The sequence below is a fragment of the Astyanax mexicanus genome, chromosome 1 (genome assembly GCF_023375975.1).
Source record: "Astyanax mexicanus isolate ESR-SI-001 chromosome 1, AstMex3_surface, whole genome shotgun sequence".
Lineage (NCBI taxonomy): Eukaryota > Metazoa > Chordata > Actinopteri > Characiformes > Acestrorhamphidae > Astyanax > Astyanax mexicanus.
The window spans coordinates 130,430,556-130,444,434 of NC_064408.1; the positions used below are offsets into that span (position 1 = coordinate 130,430,556).

General features: G+C 43.9%; 1 protein-coding gene across 6 annotated transcripts in view; it reads right to left on the reverse strand.

Annotated features, from left to right (window-relative positions):
* The window catches only part of slc4a7 (solute carrier family 4 member 7), a 75,205-nt gene that overhangs the window by 49,040 nt on the left and 12,286 nt on the right, over positions 1 to 13,879 (reverse strand). The window contains exons 1-2 of one of the 6 annotated variants that reach the window (XM_049468793.1): positions 13,296 to 13,501; positions 1,311 to 1,392 (exon numbers count right to left, since the gene is read on the reverse strand). In XM_049468793.1, coding sequence (XP_049324750.1) covers positions 1,311 to 1,392; positions 13,296 to 13,352 — 139 coding nt within the window. In that variant the 5' untranslated portion in view covers positions 13,353 to 13,501. Of the gene's footprint in view, positions 1 to 1,310; positions 1,393 to 13,295; positions 13,504 to 13,879 lie in introns of those variants that run through there. The other 5 variants (XM_049468786.1, XM_022662403.2, XM_049468779.1 and 2 more) reach the window with 5 other exon arrangements.

The following is a 13,879-nucleotide window of genomic DNA, read 5'->3' on the forward strand; positions in this document are numbered from 1 at the left end:
GTTTATCAGACGCTCTAATACTGTAAGCCACTAACGAAAAAAGTGCTTCATTCTTTACTGCGAAAATATTAAGAGCTACTTTTTAAAGAGAAACATCAAGCTTTGATTATGTTTAACCTCCTAGGACCTGAAGTCATCCATTTTTAATTTCATTTTGCTAGCTGATCAGTGTAAAAAAAATATTTTTTAATGATGAAGTTTCTGAGAAAAATGACGTCCACATATGAGGACTTTAGTTTTATATTTAGATTGAACACAATAAAGTTGCAGTTAGTCATTTTGTGCCCGAGTGCAAAACAAAAGTAGAAACAGCAGTTGTGTCACTTTAAACTGCTTCAAAACTTAGACAGGAAGTAAAAAAAAAAAAAAAAAAAAAAACGTTTACTGTATTTACCGTTCATTTCAATTTCAGAACAAACTGTACGTAACTGTAACGTGTTAAACTCTTCTGCCACCACTAGGTGACAGTATAATAATGGCCTCATATGAGGACACCAGGCCCTTATAGAGCAAAACTTAGTGTTGTGGTCTAGACAACACAGAATGTCCTGGGAGTAGTGCGGGGCGATATGAGAAAATTCATATATCACGATACGAATTATTTTTTAACGATAACGATATATATCATGATATACCACATTTAAGTATGTTTTCAGTTTTTCTTCGAAAAATATGACAAAATAATATCATTGCTTCCTTTTTTTTCCAACTTTATTTCAAAGTGACATTAAACCAAACTTTCACAAATGAGAATTACTACCTTTTAGTGCAGCAATATATATATGTATGAAAACAGATGAGGTACATGTTGTAGCTCGTTTTTTCTAAATTATACAGATATTTAAATTGAGTTATCAAAATAAACTCAATTAACATTTTTTTTTAAGTGTCCATCAAATAACATAAAGCAGGGTCACGTCTCAAAACCACATTTACATTACATTATTATCACTTAAATAAACCCAGTTTATGCAAAGTGACCACGCCAATACATTTCATCGTAGCTTATTTTATATATTTGCTTGAATAATTGATGAAATTACTGTAGAAACGATAGAGACGATAGAAGGTAAGCAGCACCATAGACATTTTTCTATCGTCCCCACGATATTTATCGTTATATCGTACAGCACAGAGGTTAAACACCTCGGAGAAAAGCGAACCCTTATAGCAACACCTTTACATTCACATGCAACACCACAGCAGCCACCCGTTACACCACACTGACCACCCCCCAACATTATTTTAACCACTTCACAACAACTGCAGTGAACCCCGTGCAGTGAACAGTGAAAGGGGGTGTGGCTTACTTTCAAGCTCCTCCTTCTCAAAGTTGGTGTGAATGTTGGAGCTGGTCTTTCCCAAATCCACCACGGCTTCATGATCGTTACTCTGAAACACAACAGAGAGAACATTAAAGTGAGTGTGAGGTCAGAACTCCTCCTCTTTATGTGGGCGGGACCTGCTGAGGGATAGTGAAATGGATCTGGCAGGGTTTGTATGACGTAGTGAATGCTTTTGCGAGAAAGAGAGAGAGAGAGAGAGAGAGAGAGGGTGTGTGCGGCCAAGTTACAAACTAAAAACACACACCAGCGTCACACGACCTGAATCTTGAGACTCAGCTGTACCTGAAAACACTCACACGCTCTCTCACACACTCGCTCTCTCACACACTCGCTCTCTCACACACTCGCTCTCTCACACACTCGCGCTCTCACACACTCGCTCTCTCACACACTCGCTCTCTCACACACTCGCTCTCTCACACACTCGCGCTCTCACACACTCGCTCTCTCACACACTCGCTCTCTCACACACTCGCGCTCTCACACACTCGCTCTCTCACACACTCGCGCTCTCTCACTCGCACACACGCTCTCTTTCTCTCACTCACCCACACTCCCTTAAACACACACTCTCTCACTCACTCACATGCACGCTCTCACACATACACGCACTTTCTCTCACACACTCTCTCACTCACACACACGCACGCTTTCACACATACAGGCACTTTCTCTCACACACTCTCACTCACACACACACACACACACACACTCCCTCAAACACACTCTCTCAAACACACACACACTCTCTCTCAAACACACTCTCACTCACACACACACACACACACACACTCCCTCAAACACACTCTCTCAAACACACACACACTCTCTCTCAAACACACTCTCTCTCAAACACACACACACACTCTCTCTCAAACACACTCTCTCTCAAACACACTCTCTCTCAAACACACACACACACTCTCTCTCAAACACTCTCTCTCTCAAACACACACACACTCTCTCTCAAACACACTCCCTCAAACACACTCTCTCAAACACACACACACTCTCTCTCAAACACACTCCCTCAAACACACTCTCTCAAACACACACACACTCTCTCTCAAACACACACACACACTCTCTCAAACACACTCTCTCTCAAACACACACACACACACACTCTCTCAAACACACACACACACACACACTCTCAAACACACTCTCTCTCAAACACACTCTCTCTCAAACACACACACACACTCTCTCAAACACACACTCTCTCAAACACACTCTCTCTCAAACACACACACACACTCTCTCAAACACACACTCTCTCAAACACACACACACTCTCTCTCAAACACACACACACTCTCTCTCAAACACACACACACTCTCTCTCAAACACACTCTCTCTCAAACACACACACACACTCTCTCAAACACACTCTCTCTCAAACACACACACACACTCTCTCAAACACACACACACACACTCTCTCAAACACACTCTCTCTCAAACACACACACACTCTCTCTCTCAAACACACTCTCTCTCAAACACACTCTCTCTCAAACACACACACACACTCTCTCAAACACACTCTCTCTCAAACACACACACACACTCTCTCAAACACACACACACACACTCTCTCAAACACACTCTCTCTCAAACACACACACACTCTCTCTCTCAAACACACTCTCTCAAACACACTCTCTCTCAAACACACACACACACACACTCTCTCAAACACACACACACACTCTCTCTCTCAAACACACACACACACACTCTCTCTCAAACACACACACACACTCTCTCAAACACACTCTCTCTCAAACACACACACACACACACTCTCTCAAACACACACACACACTCTCTCTCTCAAACACACACACACACACACTCTCTCAAACACACACACACACACACAGGAATGTATACTGCGTGATGAATCAGATTTCCATATATGGTCAGTGTAACCCCAGGCCTTCTACAGACAGAGCACAGGCCGTGTACACTAGAGTATATGTGGATCACAACCACTGATCAATACCACAGCAACCACCTCTATACCCCACAACCTACAGGGGTTGGAGAATGAAACTGAAACACCTGTCATCATTTTAGTGGGATTTTAGGTTTCATGGCTAAATTGGAGCAGCCTGGTGTTCAATCTTCATTAATTGCACATTGCACCAGTAAGAGCAGAGTGTGAAGGTTCAATTAGCAGGGTAAGAGCACAGTTCTGCTCTAAATATTACAATGCACACAACATTATGGGAGACATACCAGAGTTCAAAAGAGGACATATTGTTGGTGCACGTCTTGCTGGAGCATCTGTGACCAAGACCGCAAGTCTTTGTGATGCATCAAGAGCCACGGTATCCAGGGTAATGTCAGCTTACCACCAAGAAGGACCAACCACATCCAACAGGATTAACTGTGGACGCTGTAAGAGGAAGCTGTCTGAAAGGGATGTTCGGGTGCTAACCCGGATTGTATCCAAAAAACATAAAACCACGGCTGATCAAATCACGCAGAATTCAATGTGCACCTCAACTCTCCTGTTTCCACCAGAACTGTCCGTCACCACAATCAATTATTGTGCTCTAAAACCAGGTGTTTCAGTTTCTTTCTCCAACCCCTGTACTTCACCCTGTGTAAAAAACATGTCTTGGTTTTAACAGGCAGGTTCTTATTTAAGTGATTACCTGATTGAGAACAGATGTGGCAGTAATGAGGTCGGGGTGTGGTTAGAGAAATTAAATTCACAGTTAAGTTGTGTTTTAACTGGGGGAGGACACTAAGGTTTGAATATTTTTCTCCTTTAATAATAAAAACCTTTTAATTTAAAAACTGCATTTTGTGTTTAGTTGTGTTGTCTTTGACTAATATTTAATTTTATTTGATGATCTGAAACATTTAAGAGACAAACATGCAAAAATAAAAAATAAGAAAAAGAAATGAAGACACTTTTTCACACCACTGTATGTCTAATTAGATGCAGTCTTGTCCCTAGAGGCCAATAAACTGAAGTCTAAGGGGGCTCATTGCTATCTTACACCCCATCAACAGGAGTTTAGGAATATATCTCCACTGATGGGCGTGGTGGTCTGGAAGTGAGGTGTGTTCAGGTAAATTTCTATCTTGGCGGCGGGAAATACAGTAGCTCCACTGACTGATTAAAACCCTGACAACAGTCAACAGTAGGGTTGGGCGGTATTGAAGTTTTTCATACCGTCATACCATCGTCAGATTATATGGCGGTATACGGTATTACCGGGGGGGGGGGGTTGAGGGGGGGATTTATATTATTTTATTATTGTACCTGTGTGTTTTGATATTTTAGAATTCGTTAGATTATATTTCCTTTAGCATTTTAAGCTAAGTTTAGTTAGTTATTTTCCTATTTCATACCTATATTTTTCTGTTTTTATTAAATGCTGCGGAGCTTTAAATGCGTGGATGATTTATTTTTTTTATGTATATTTTTTTAGCTTTGTACCTGTGTGTACACTATTTATTTTTCGTTATTTTAGAATTCGTTAGATTATATTTCTTTTACCATTTTGAGCTAGGTTTAGTTAGTTATTTTCCTATTTTATATCTATTAATCTGTTTTTATTAAATGCTGCGGAGCTTTAAACGCGCGGATGAGCCCGAGTTCAGTCTCGCGTTCACGCTCGCGTTCAGTCTCGCGTTCACGCTCGCGTTCAGTCTCGCGTTCACGCTCGCGTTCAGTCTCGCGTTCACGCTCGGGGTTCAGTCTCGCGTTCACGCTCGGGGTTCAGTCTCGCGTTCACGCTCGGGGTTCAGTCTCGCGTTCACGCTCGGGGTTCAGTCTCGCGTTCACGCTCGGGGTTCAGTCTCGCGTTCACGCTCGGGGTTCAGTCTCGCGTTCACGCTCGGGGTTCAGTCTCGCGTTCACGCTCGGGGTTCAGTCTCGCGTTCACGCTCGGGGTTCAGTCTCGCGTTCACGCTCGGGTTCAGTCTCGCGTTCACGCTCGGGTTCAGTCTCGCGTTCACGCTCGGGTTCAGTCTCGCGTTCACGCTCGGGTTCAGTCTCGCGTTCACGCTCGGGGTTCAGTCTCGCGTTCACGCTCGGGGTTCAGTCTCGCGTTCACGCTCGGGGTTCAGTCTCGCGTTCACGCTCGGGTTCAGTCTCGCGTTCACGCTCGGGTTCAGTCTCGCGTTCACGCTCGGGTTCAGTCTCGCGTTCACGCTCGGGTTCAGTCTCGCGTTCACGCTCGGGTTCAGTCTTGTTCACGCTCGGGTTCAGGCAGACAATCTAAACTCTAGTATGCAGAACTATATTATTATTGTTATTAAATTTTCCATTCTTTTAAATAGCAGGATACTTTGATTTTTATTTCTCAGCCCGGACGAGACCCGGCCCGAGGAAAGTAATGGAAAATCTCTGGTCAGTCCAGGCTCCAGGAAATAGTCATCTGTTTTTTAATACTATTTATATTTTATATAAAGCTACGGCCTGATAATCACCATATAACAACGTATTACTGTTAACGAAAACGACCGAAATAACGAAAACTGAAAGTTCCCCTTAACTGAAACGAATAAAAACGGTAATTAAAAGAAAAAAATAAAACAAACTGAAATTACAGATTGAATACCCTAATTTTTGTCTTTGTTAATTTATTTATTTATTTATAAGCGCTGTATCCACTACAGCAGTTTAACAGCGGGTGGTGTTGTGCCGTTTCTGCTCGTGAAGGGGAGCCGGGGTTCAGATGTCGGCAGTGCGCTGCAGCGCCTCGCGGTCCGCAGAATTGCTTATATTTACAGCGCTCGAGCTAGCTGCGAAATAATGACAGAAAACTCTGAGGAAACTGCAGAATTCTGTATGGTATTAGAATATGAGCGTGAGTGACATAAAAAACTGTTCTGTAGAGAAATAGGAGATGAGGAATATTTAAGGAAACAGCTGTGTCTCAGTAACTCACACTGAACACCCCATGCTGCAGGATAAACTGATACATCTGATCATTTCAGTGGTTGGTTAGTTGTTAGGGATTTATTGTCACTTCAGCACAAATGTGGCAATTTGTGGTGATAATTTTGGTGAAAATTAGTGAAACCTGTAGAGTTTATTGAGTTTTTGCTGTATGATCTCCTCAGTGAGAATCCCCACCCCATAACCAATCAGTGAGCTCCAATTGCTTACCCCTCCTACTGCACTCTTTCATTGTGGATGCGCAGAATGTCTTAAACGTCCATTTTTCAAAGTTCAGGTTTGGCACGTCACGTGGTTAATATACCGTCACTATTTTACAATACCGTCACCGTATTTAAATACCGTGGTATACCGAAATACCGTCATACCGCCCTACCCTAGTCAACAGTCAGCCGTCCAATCCTGTCTTATTCATGCAGGTGCACTGTGTGCATTTTACGCCCTCAGCATGCGTATACTCTCCTTCCTCACACCAAAACACACCCATGATTAATTAAGAGAATTAGTTCATGCATTTTGTACATTTTGAGCCGTGCACGCAGTATTTTAAAACAGTGCGCTAAATCTTAAACACCCATCACTACGTTACACCTGCTGATCACACACTGACCCACTCACACCGTCTCTTCTGATTCACCGTGTCTGAGAATGTTCCGCCTGAATCTGGACGAAACCGGCCGAGGGGGCGGAGCCATCGGGACACAGATTCCCATTAGAACCCAGTTTCCCTGCTGCAGAAACCAGGACATTTTCCATTCAGAGATCACAGCTCTCTCTCTCTCTGGTATCAGTGTGAGAAGGAACTGGTCTCTATGGGACTGTTTGCTCTAAGCCCCATGATAATACTGCGATTCCCAGAATCCCCGGCTGCTCAGAGGAAGGTCCAGTGTAAAGAGAGCCACTGGAGGATCTGAGAGATGTTGTTATTGATCAGGGGTCGGCAGATTTGGCGGGCAAGCATGAAACTTCTGGCCCGTGAGGTTGTTTGAACTACAATAAACAACAATGAAAAAATTAAATAATAAAATGCTTCTCTTGTTAGCTTTTGTTTACATCCCACCAGTTTTAGATTTTCCGCCTGCTCTTGTGCTCCCTATCTCCTTATAAGGGCCTTTTTTTCCTGGTTGTGTCCCAATTCACTAGCCGGGGCAGCGGTAGTGTATTGGAATGCGACCCTGACAACACGGGCTGGATCCCGCGAGAGGAGAGGTGATTATTTATTTATTTATTTTTCTTTCTACTTGGGTTTATCTGCTTTGAGATCAACTGTTCTGCAATTGGGTTCAACAATCCTCTGGGCTGGAGAGCTACTAGTCTGTTTAAAAAAAAAAAAACATTTTTTTTGTGGCCACGTAATGGCTTGAAAATATCTGGCCCACGGCCAAACTTAATTGCCGACCCCTGATATACAGTATTGTAATAATAAATCACTGACATGGAATTATAGGCAGACATGTGATTTCTGCATTCTGATTATACTTTAGTCAAGTCAAGTCAAGAGGCTTTTATTGTCAGTACATCTGAGTACAGGTACACAGTGTGATGAAATTACGTTCCTCCGGAACCATGGTGCAACATAGAACAACAAGCAATAGACAACATAAAGTGCAGGAGTGACGACAGTGCAACATAAAATTATAAAATTATAACACTAAATAACAATAAATACAATAAATACAAAAGACGAGACAATTTAAAGACAGGACAGTGCAGTACCGATACGGTATAATAAGTGTATAGTGGGGATAAGGTGCAACATACTGTAACATATAGAACATATATAATCACAGCAGTTACTGAGGTAGAGTTTATAGTTAGAGTGCAGCAAATAAAGTCATGTCAGCCTCTGTGTGTCATCAGCGAACTTGATGATGTGGTTTGAGCTGTACTTTGCAGTACAGTCATGAGTCAGCAGAGTGAACAGCAGTGGGCTGAGCACACAGCCCTGGGGGGCGCCAGTGCTCAGTATGGTGGTGCTGGAGGTGTTGTTTCCAATCCTGACTGATTGTGGTCTCTCAGTCAGGAAGTCTAAACCCAGTTGCAGAGGGAGGAGTTCAGGCCCAGCAAGCTCAGTTTTCCGATCAGATGCTGAGGGATGATGGTGTTGAATGCTGAACTGAAGTCGATGAACAGCATTCGAACATAGCAGTCTTTGTTGTCCAGGTGAGTGAGAGCCAGGTGGAGCGCAGTAGAGATGGCATCGTCTGTTGATCTGTTTGGACGATACGCAAACTGCAGGGGGTCCAGTGAGGACGGGAGCTGGTTTTTGATGTGCCTCATGACCAGCTTCTCAAAGCACTTCATGATGATGGTAGTAAGTGCAATGGGACGGTAGTCATTTAGGCAGGACACTTGAGACTTCTTCGGCACAGGGACGATGGTGGTCGTCTTGAAGCACGTCGGCACGATTGCAGTACTCAGAGAGATGTTGAAAATGTCCGTGAGAACATCCGTGAGTTGTTCTGCACATCCTCTGAGCACTCTGCCAGGTATGCTGTCTGGTCCTGGGGCTTTCCGTGGGTTGACTCTGAGTAGAGTTTTCCACACATCAGCTGAGGACAGGCACAGTACCTGGTCGTTTGGAGGAGGTGTAGTCTTCCATGCTGTCGTGTAGTTCTGTGCTTCGAACCGTAGAAGCGTAGAAGGAGTTCAGTGCATCTGGAAGGGAGGCATCACTGTTACAAGCAGGTGGAGGTGACTTGTAGTTTGTGATGGTCTGGATGCCCTGCCACATGCGCCGAGTGTCAGTAGTGTCCTGGAAGTGGGCTTGGATTTTCTTTGCGTAGGTGCGCTTTGCCTCTCTGATCCCCCGGGAGAGCTTGGCTCTAGCTGTTCTGAGGCCAGCCTTGTCCCCTGACTTAAAGGCCTTGTCTCGGGATCTCAGCAGCACACGCACCTCTGCAGTCATCCACGGCTTCTGGTTGGGGCGGGATGTGATGGTTTTGGAGACAGTAACATCCTCAATGCACTTGCTGATGTAGCCAGTCACTGAGTCTGTGTACTCCTCCAGGTTGATGGAGTCATCAGAGGTAGCAGCTTCTCTGAACATGTCCCAGTCAGTGTGCTCAAAACAGTCCTGAAGAGCTGAGATGGCTCCTGGAGGCCAGGTTGTAACTTGCTTCTTCTCTGATTTGGCACGTCTGATGAGCTGTCTGTATGCTGGGATGAGCATGACAGTGATATGATCAGAGTAGCCGTAGTGTGGACGGGGCTCTGCTCTGTACGAACCGGGAATGTTAGTATACACACAATCGAGCAGGTTAGCTCCACGGGTTGGAAAATCCACATGTTGGTGAAAGCTGGGCAGCAGAGCCTTCAGATTACTGTGATTGAAATCACCAGCAACAATAAACAGTCCATCGGGGTGTGAGTTCTGGAGTTTGGAGATAACAGTGTACAGTTCTTGCAGAGCGTTAGCATTAGCACCGTTAGCATTAGCATTAGCACTGGGTGCTACATACACTGCTATTATGTAGACGCTGCTAAGCTCTCTGGGCAGGTAGAATGGCCTGGCTCTGACTACAGCAAACTCCACCAGCGGCGAGCAGTAGCTGGAGATCAGCGCAGCGTTGTTACACCATGCTGTGTTGATGTAAACACACACCCCACCTCCACGTACCTTGCCCGAGAGGCCGGCGTCGCGGTCCGCGCGGTAGCATAGCATGCCACTCACCTCAATCGCGGAGTCCGGGATGGAGTTCGTTAACCACGTCTCCATGAAAACGAACACACAGCAGTCTCTGAACTCGCGCTGGGATGTCCGCTGGAGCCGGAGATAGTCAATCTTGTTCGGCAGGGAGCAAACGTTGGAGAGAAGGAGAGATGGAACCGCTGGCCGGCTGGAGTTAGCAATTAGCTTAGCGCGGACACCGGCTCTCTTACCGCGCTTTCGGCTCCTCGCGCAACATTTGCAGAGAGACCGCTTCCGGATAGCAGGCTCAGGAAACGCCGCGGATCTTAGCAGGCCTAGCGCGCGTAGCTCCGCTCGTAGACCGTCTGTAAGTACAGATTTTTGTTGATTTTGCAGGTCTAGCAGGGTCTGTCGGTCGTAAGTTGTTCCCATAGCGAACTTTTGCATGATTGCGAGTTCAGATCGGATTATTTACACAGAAAAACAAACAAAAGCACCGTGTTTTGCTTCCGGGGTAGCCGCTGCGATTGCTCGCGCCGCCGACAGGAAGTACTACTTTATTAACTTCTACTGAAATATTTTCAAATAAAAAGAAACCTAAACTAAACGGCTGTAGGCTGAATGGGTGGGGCTAAAAGTCTAAATGGGTGGAGCTAAACAAAACTGTAGTAGGCTAAATGGGTGGCGCTAAAGGCTGAGTGGGTGGAACTAAAGTAAACTAAGCTGCTGTAGTGCTGAATAGGTGGAGCTAAAAGGCTCAATGGGTGGAGCTAAACTAAACTAAGCTGGTGTAGGTTGAATGGGTGGAGCAATAAGACTAAATGGGTGGAGCTAAACTAAACTAAACAGCTGTAGCCTGAATGGGTGGAGCTATAAGACTAAATGGGAGGAGCTAAACTAAACTGCTGTAAGCTAAATAGGAGCTACATACAACAGTTTAACATGAAAAGATAACACTGTCAGACATGTATTAATGTCAATGTGTACGTTTTCAGCCTGTGTGTGAGTGAGTGTGCGTGTGTGTGTGTGTCTGTCTGTGTGTGTGTGTGTGTGTGTGTCTGTCTGTCTGTCTGTCTGTGTGTGTGTGTGTGTGTGTGTGAGCCCTGAAGCTCAAGCATGCTGCAAGACCTGTTGCGTGTGCTCAGATTAAAACACTGTAGCTCCGCCCACTCACAGAAACACCTTAGCAACCACCAAATGACTATTTAGCAACAACGTAGTAACACCTTAGCAACCACCTGCAACACCTTAGCAACCACCTGAAACATCTTAGCAACTGCCTAGAAACACCTTAGTAACCACTTCCGAGATCATAACAACTGCCTAGCAACCACTTGAAATATGTTAACAATTGCCTAGCAACCACCACATGAATGATAGCAACCACCTAGCAACCACTTAACAAAACTTTTTTAGCAACCACCTGGAACTTTAGCATTTTTCCAAAAGTCAACAGCATAGTAACAGCTTTTTACAGTTTTAAACTTTTCAATGTTTTTAGCAAACTTTTCCAAGTCAACTTTTGTTAATTCACAAATCGTCCCTTTATAGTATAATATTCTAATTTTGGGTTTTAATTTAATAATCAATAATCAACGATAAAAAAATAAATGATTAAAATAGATCACGAGATCATGAGTTTGACATTTTCAACTGAATTACTGAAATAAAGTAACTTTTCAATGATATTTATTCTTTTTTTTTTAGATGCACCTGTAGGTCATACTGAACAACTCTGATGTTCTGTAGTAATCAGACTAAGAAGTGCATGAAAACACACTCAGTATAAATAGACACATCAGAAAAAGTGAGAAAACATGTATTTGGTAGATTTGATATATTTCCTTTATTACATCAATGCTTCTGGTTATAAGTATTATACCTTTGAAAAGCCTGTTAAATTTATCTTTTAAATTGAGCCACATTTGTAATCAAATCCTCTTTGCCAAACAGCTTATTCTGCTTTTAAATCGCTTGGCGTTTGAGGATCTTTATCTGGGGATCTTCTTCTACATCCTTCATTATCTGGAACTTGGCCTACAGTTTGGAGGAACTGGTACCAGGGCTCTCTCTAAATAATGCTGCATCTTTTTGGAGTTTTGGGTTCTGAGGAACACCAGTTTAAAAGTTGCATGGGCTCCATCAAGATCAGCCAATCGTGGCATGAAGCCGATTCTTGGAGCAGAACCTTCTGAGCTCTGTAGCAGAACCCATAATCACCTGGTGTTGCAGAACCTGGAGGAACCAGAAGCTCAAAACAAGTACCAATAGCAACAGTAGAATAAGCTGTTTTAGTGCTTAGCACGTTCGCCTCCCAGCACTGGGGTCTTGGGTTCAAGTCCCTACCCGATGCAGTCCTCCAGCTGGACGTGGTTGTTTCCAGTTGAGAGTATGCTGTGCACTATTGGCTGCACCTTCTCACCGGTGTGTGGATGAGTGCGGAGTATAAATAGTTGTGTGTAAAATGTGTAAAATGGCTAAAGTGTGCTGGGTTCCTAGAAACCCGCTATTCAGGTGAAACTTCAAAAAAAAAATTAATTCATTCATTTCGCTTTGGACGAGAATATTTGGCTAATTTTTAATCGATGCAACCTCAGCACATACTCAGCTCTGCGGCTTACATTAAAATACATGTTCCTTACACAATGTGGTTCTATTTAAACTTTAACTAAACCCCCTGGTTTTAGCTCAAATTTGAAAAACGCTTTTTTTTTTTTTTTTTTTTTTAAAGAGAGAAGGGTAGTTTGGGAGGGGCACTGGGTGATGTATGGGTTTAGAGGTGAGACTGGAGGGAAAGCTGATTGGCTGAGCTGATAGCTGAGACGCAGGTGGTTGGATGTCAGAAGGGGGCGAGGTATTATTGATCAATCTGCATATCATCGCTGTCCAATGAAAAACATTTATTTCCAAAACAGCAACTTTACAGGAGAGAGAAAAAGAAGTGTAAACTTTCAATAGAAGTCAATGTAAAAACTGTTTATTTCAGGTCATTATGAAGTATTTCTATCGGTCTGTTCGTCAAACAATTGTGTTACAGTGTAAGGGACAGTTTGTCTGTTCAAACTATGTAGTAAACTAAAAATCGACAAAAATTGAGAGACAGCGGCGATATTTTGATGCGTCACAATAACAAACTACCGAAGTAAAAAGTGCAATAAAATCATTTCTTAAAGGTTAGGAAAGGTTAATAAAAGAAATTTAAGGAGGTTTAAGTGGTTTAGAGGCTCTTTAAAAGAGAACTCGACAAGCTTTCCAACGGTATAAGATTTATTACCAAGAAGCAACTCAACATTTCCTTACTTTTTCTGCCACGTTAACACATTCAGACACGGAGCATAACGAGTCTACCAGGAGATCATACCAGGAGATCATACCAGGAGATCATACCAGGAAAATGGATGGTCCTTTAGTGTTCCTCACAACGTCACCCCAGAAGTCCTGCATTACTCCCGGACTGAACAGACGGACGGGGTCTCCAGCCTTCAGGAGCTCGCTGCTCCAGCAGACACAACTCCAGACCCTCAACTCCCGCCGAGGTTCTGCATGTTCCCTACTGAACACTCGCTGGGTTACACACTCCAAATACGGGGGTTATTTATATCCCGCAGAGAGGTGTGTGTGTGTGTGTGTGTTGCCAGGAGTGTGCGTTTGGGGGGTTGAGGGACGGCACATGCAGGAATGGAATGACACCAGACAGAAAGCCGACCGACCCCAGCGGTCATGAGGTCCAGAGCAGCACGTGGACTGACCTTTCCAGACTCCGCCCACAAATGTACGTTCTAACCTACTGCTTTAATACTTAAGGATTTCCTTACAGAAACAGAAGATCACAGTCTGTTACGTTTAAGGTGTAAACCAGGCGGGAAAGTAGATCTAGTTTATTGTAAGAACTAAGACCAGGTCCAAGCAGGAGTTTTAGGTTTGCAATCTACAGTTTGGGAGGAATCCAGATCAAACATTGTTTTGGGAGA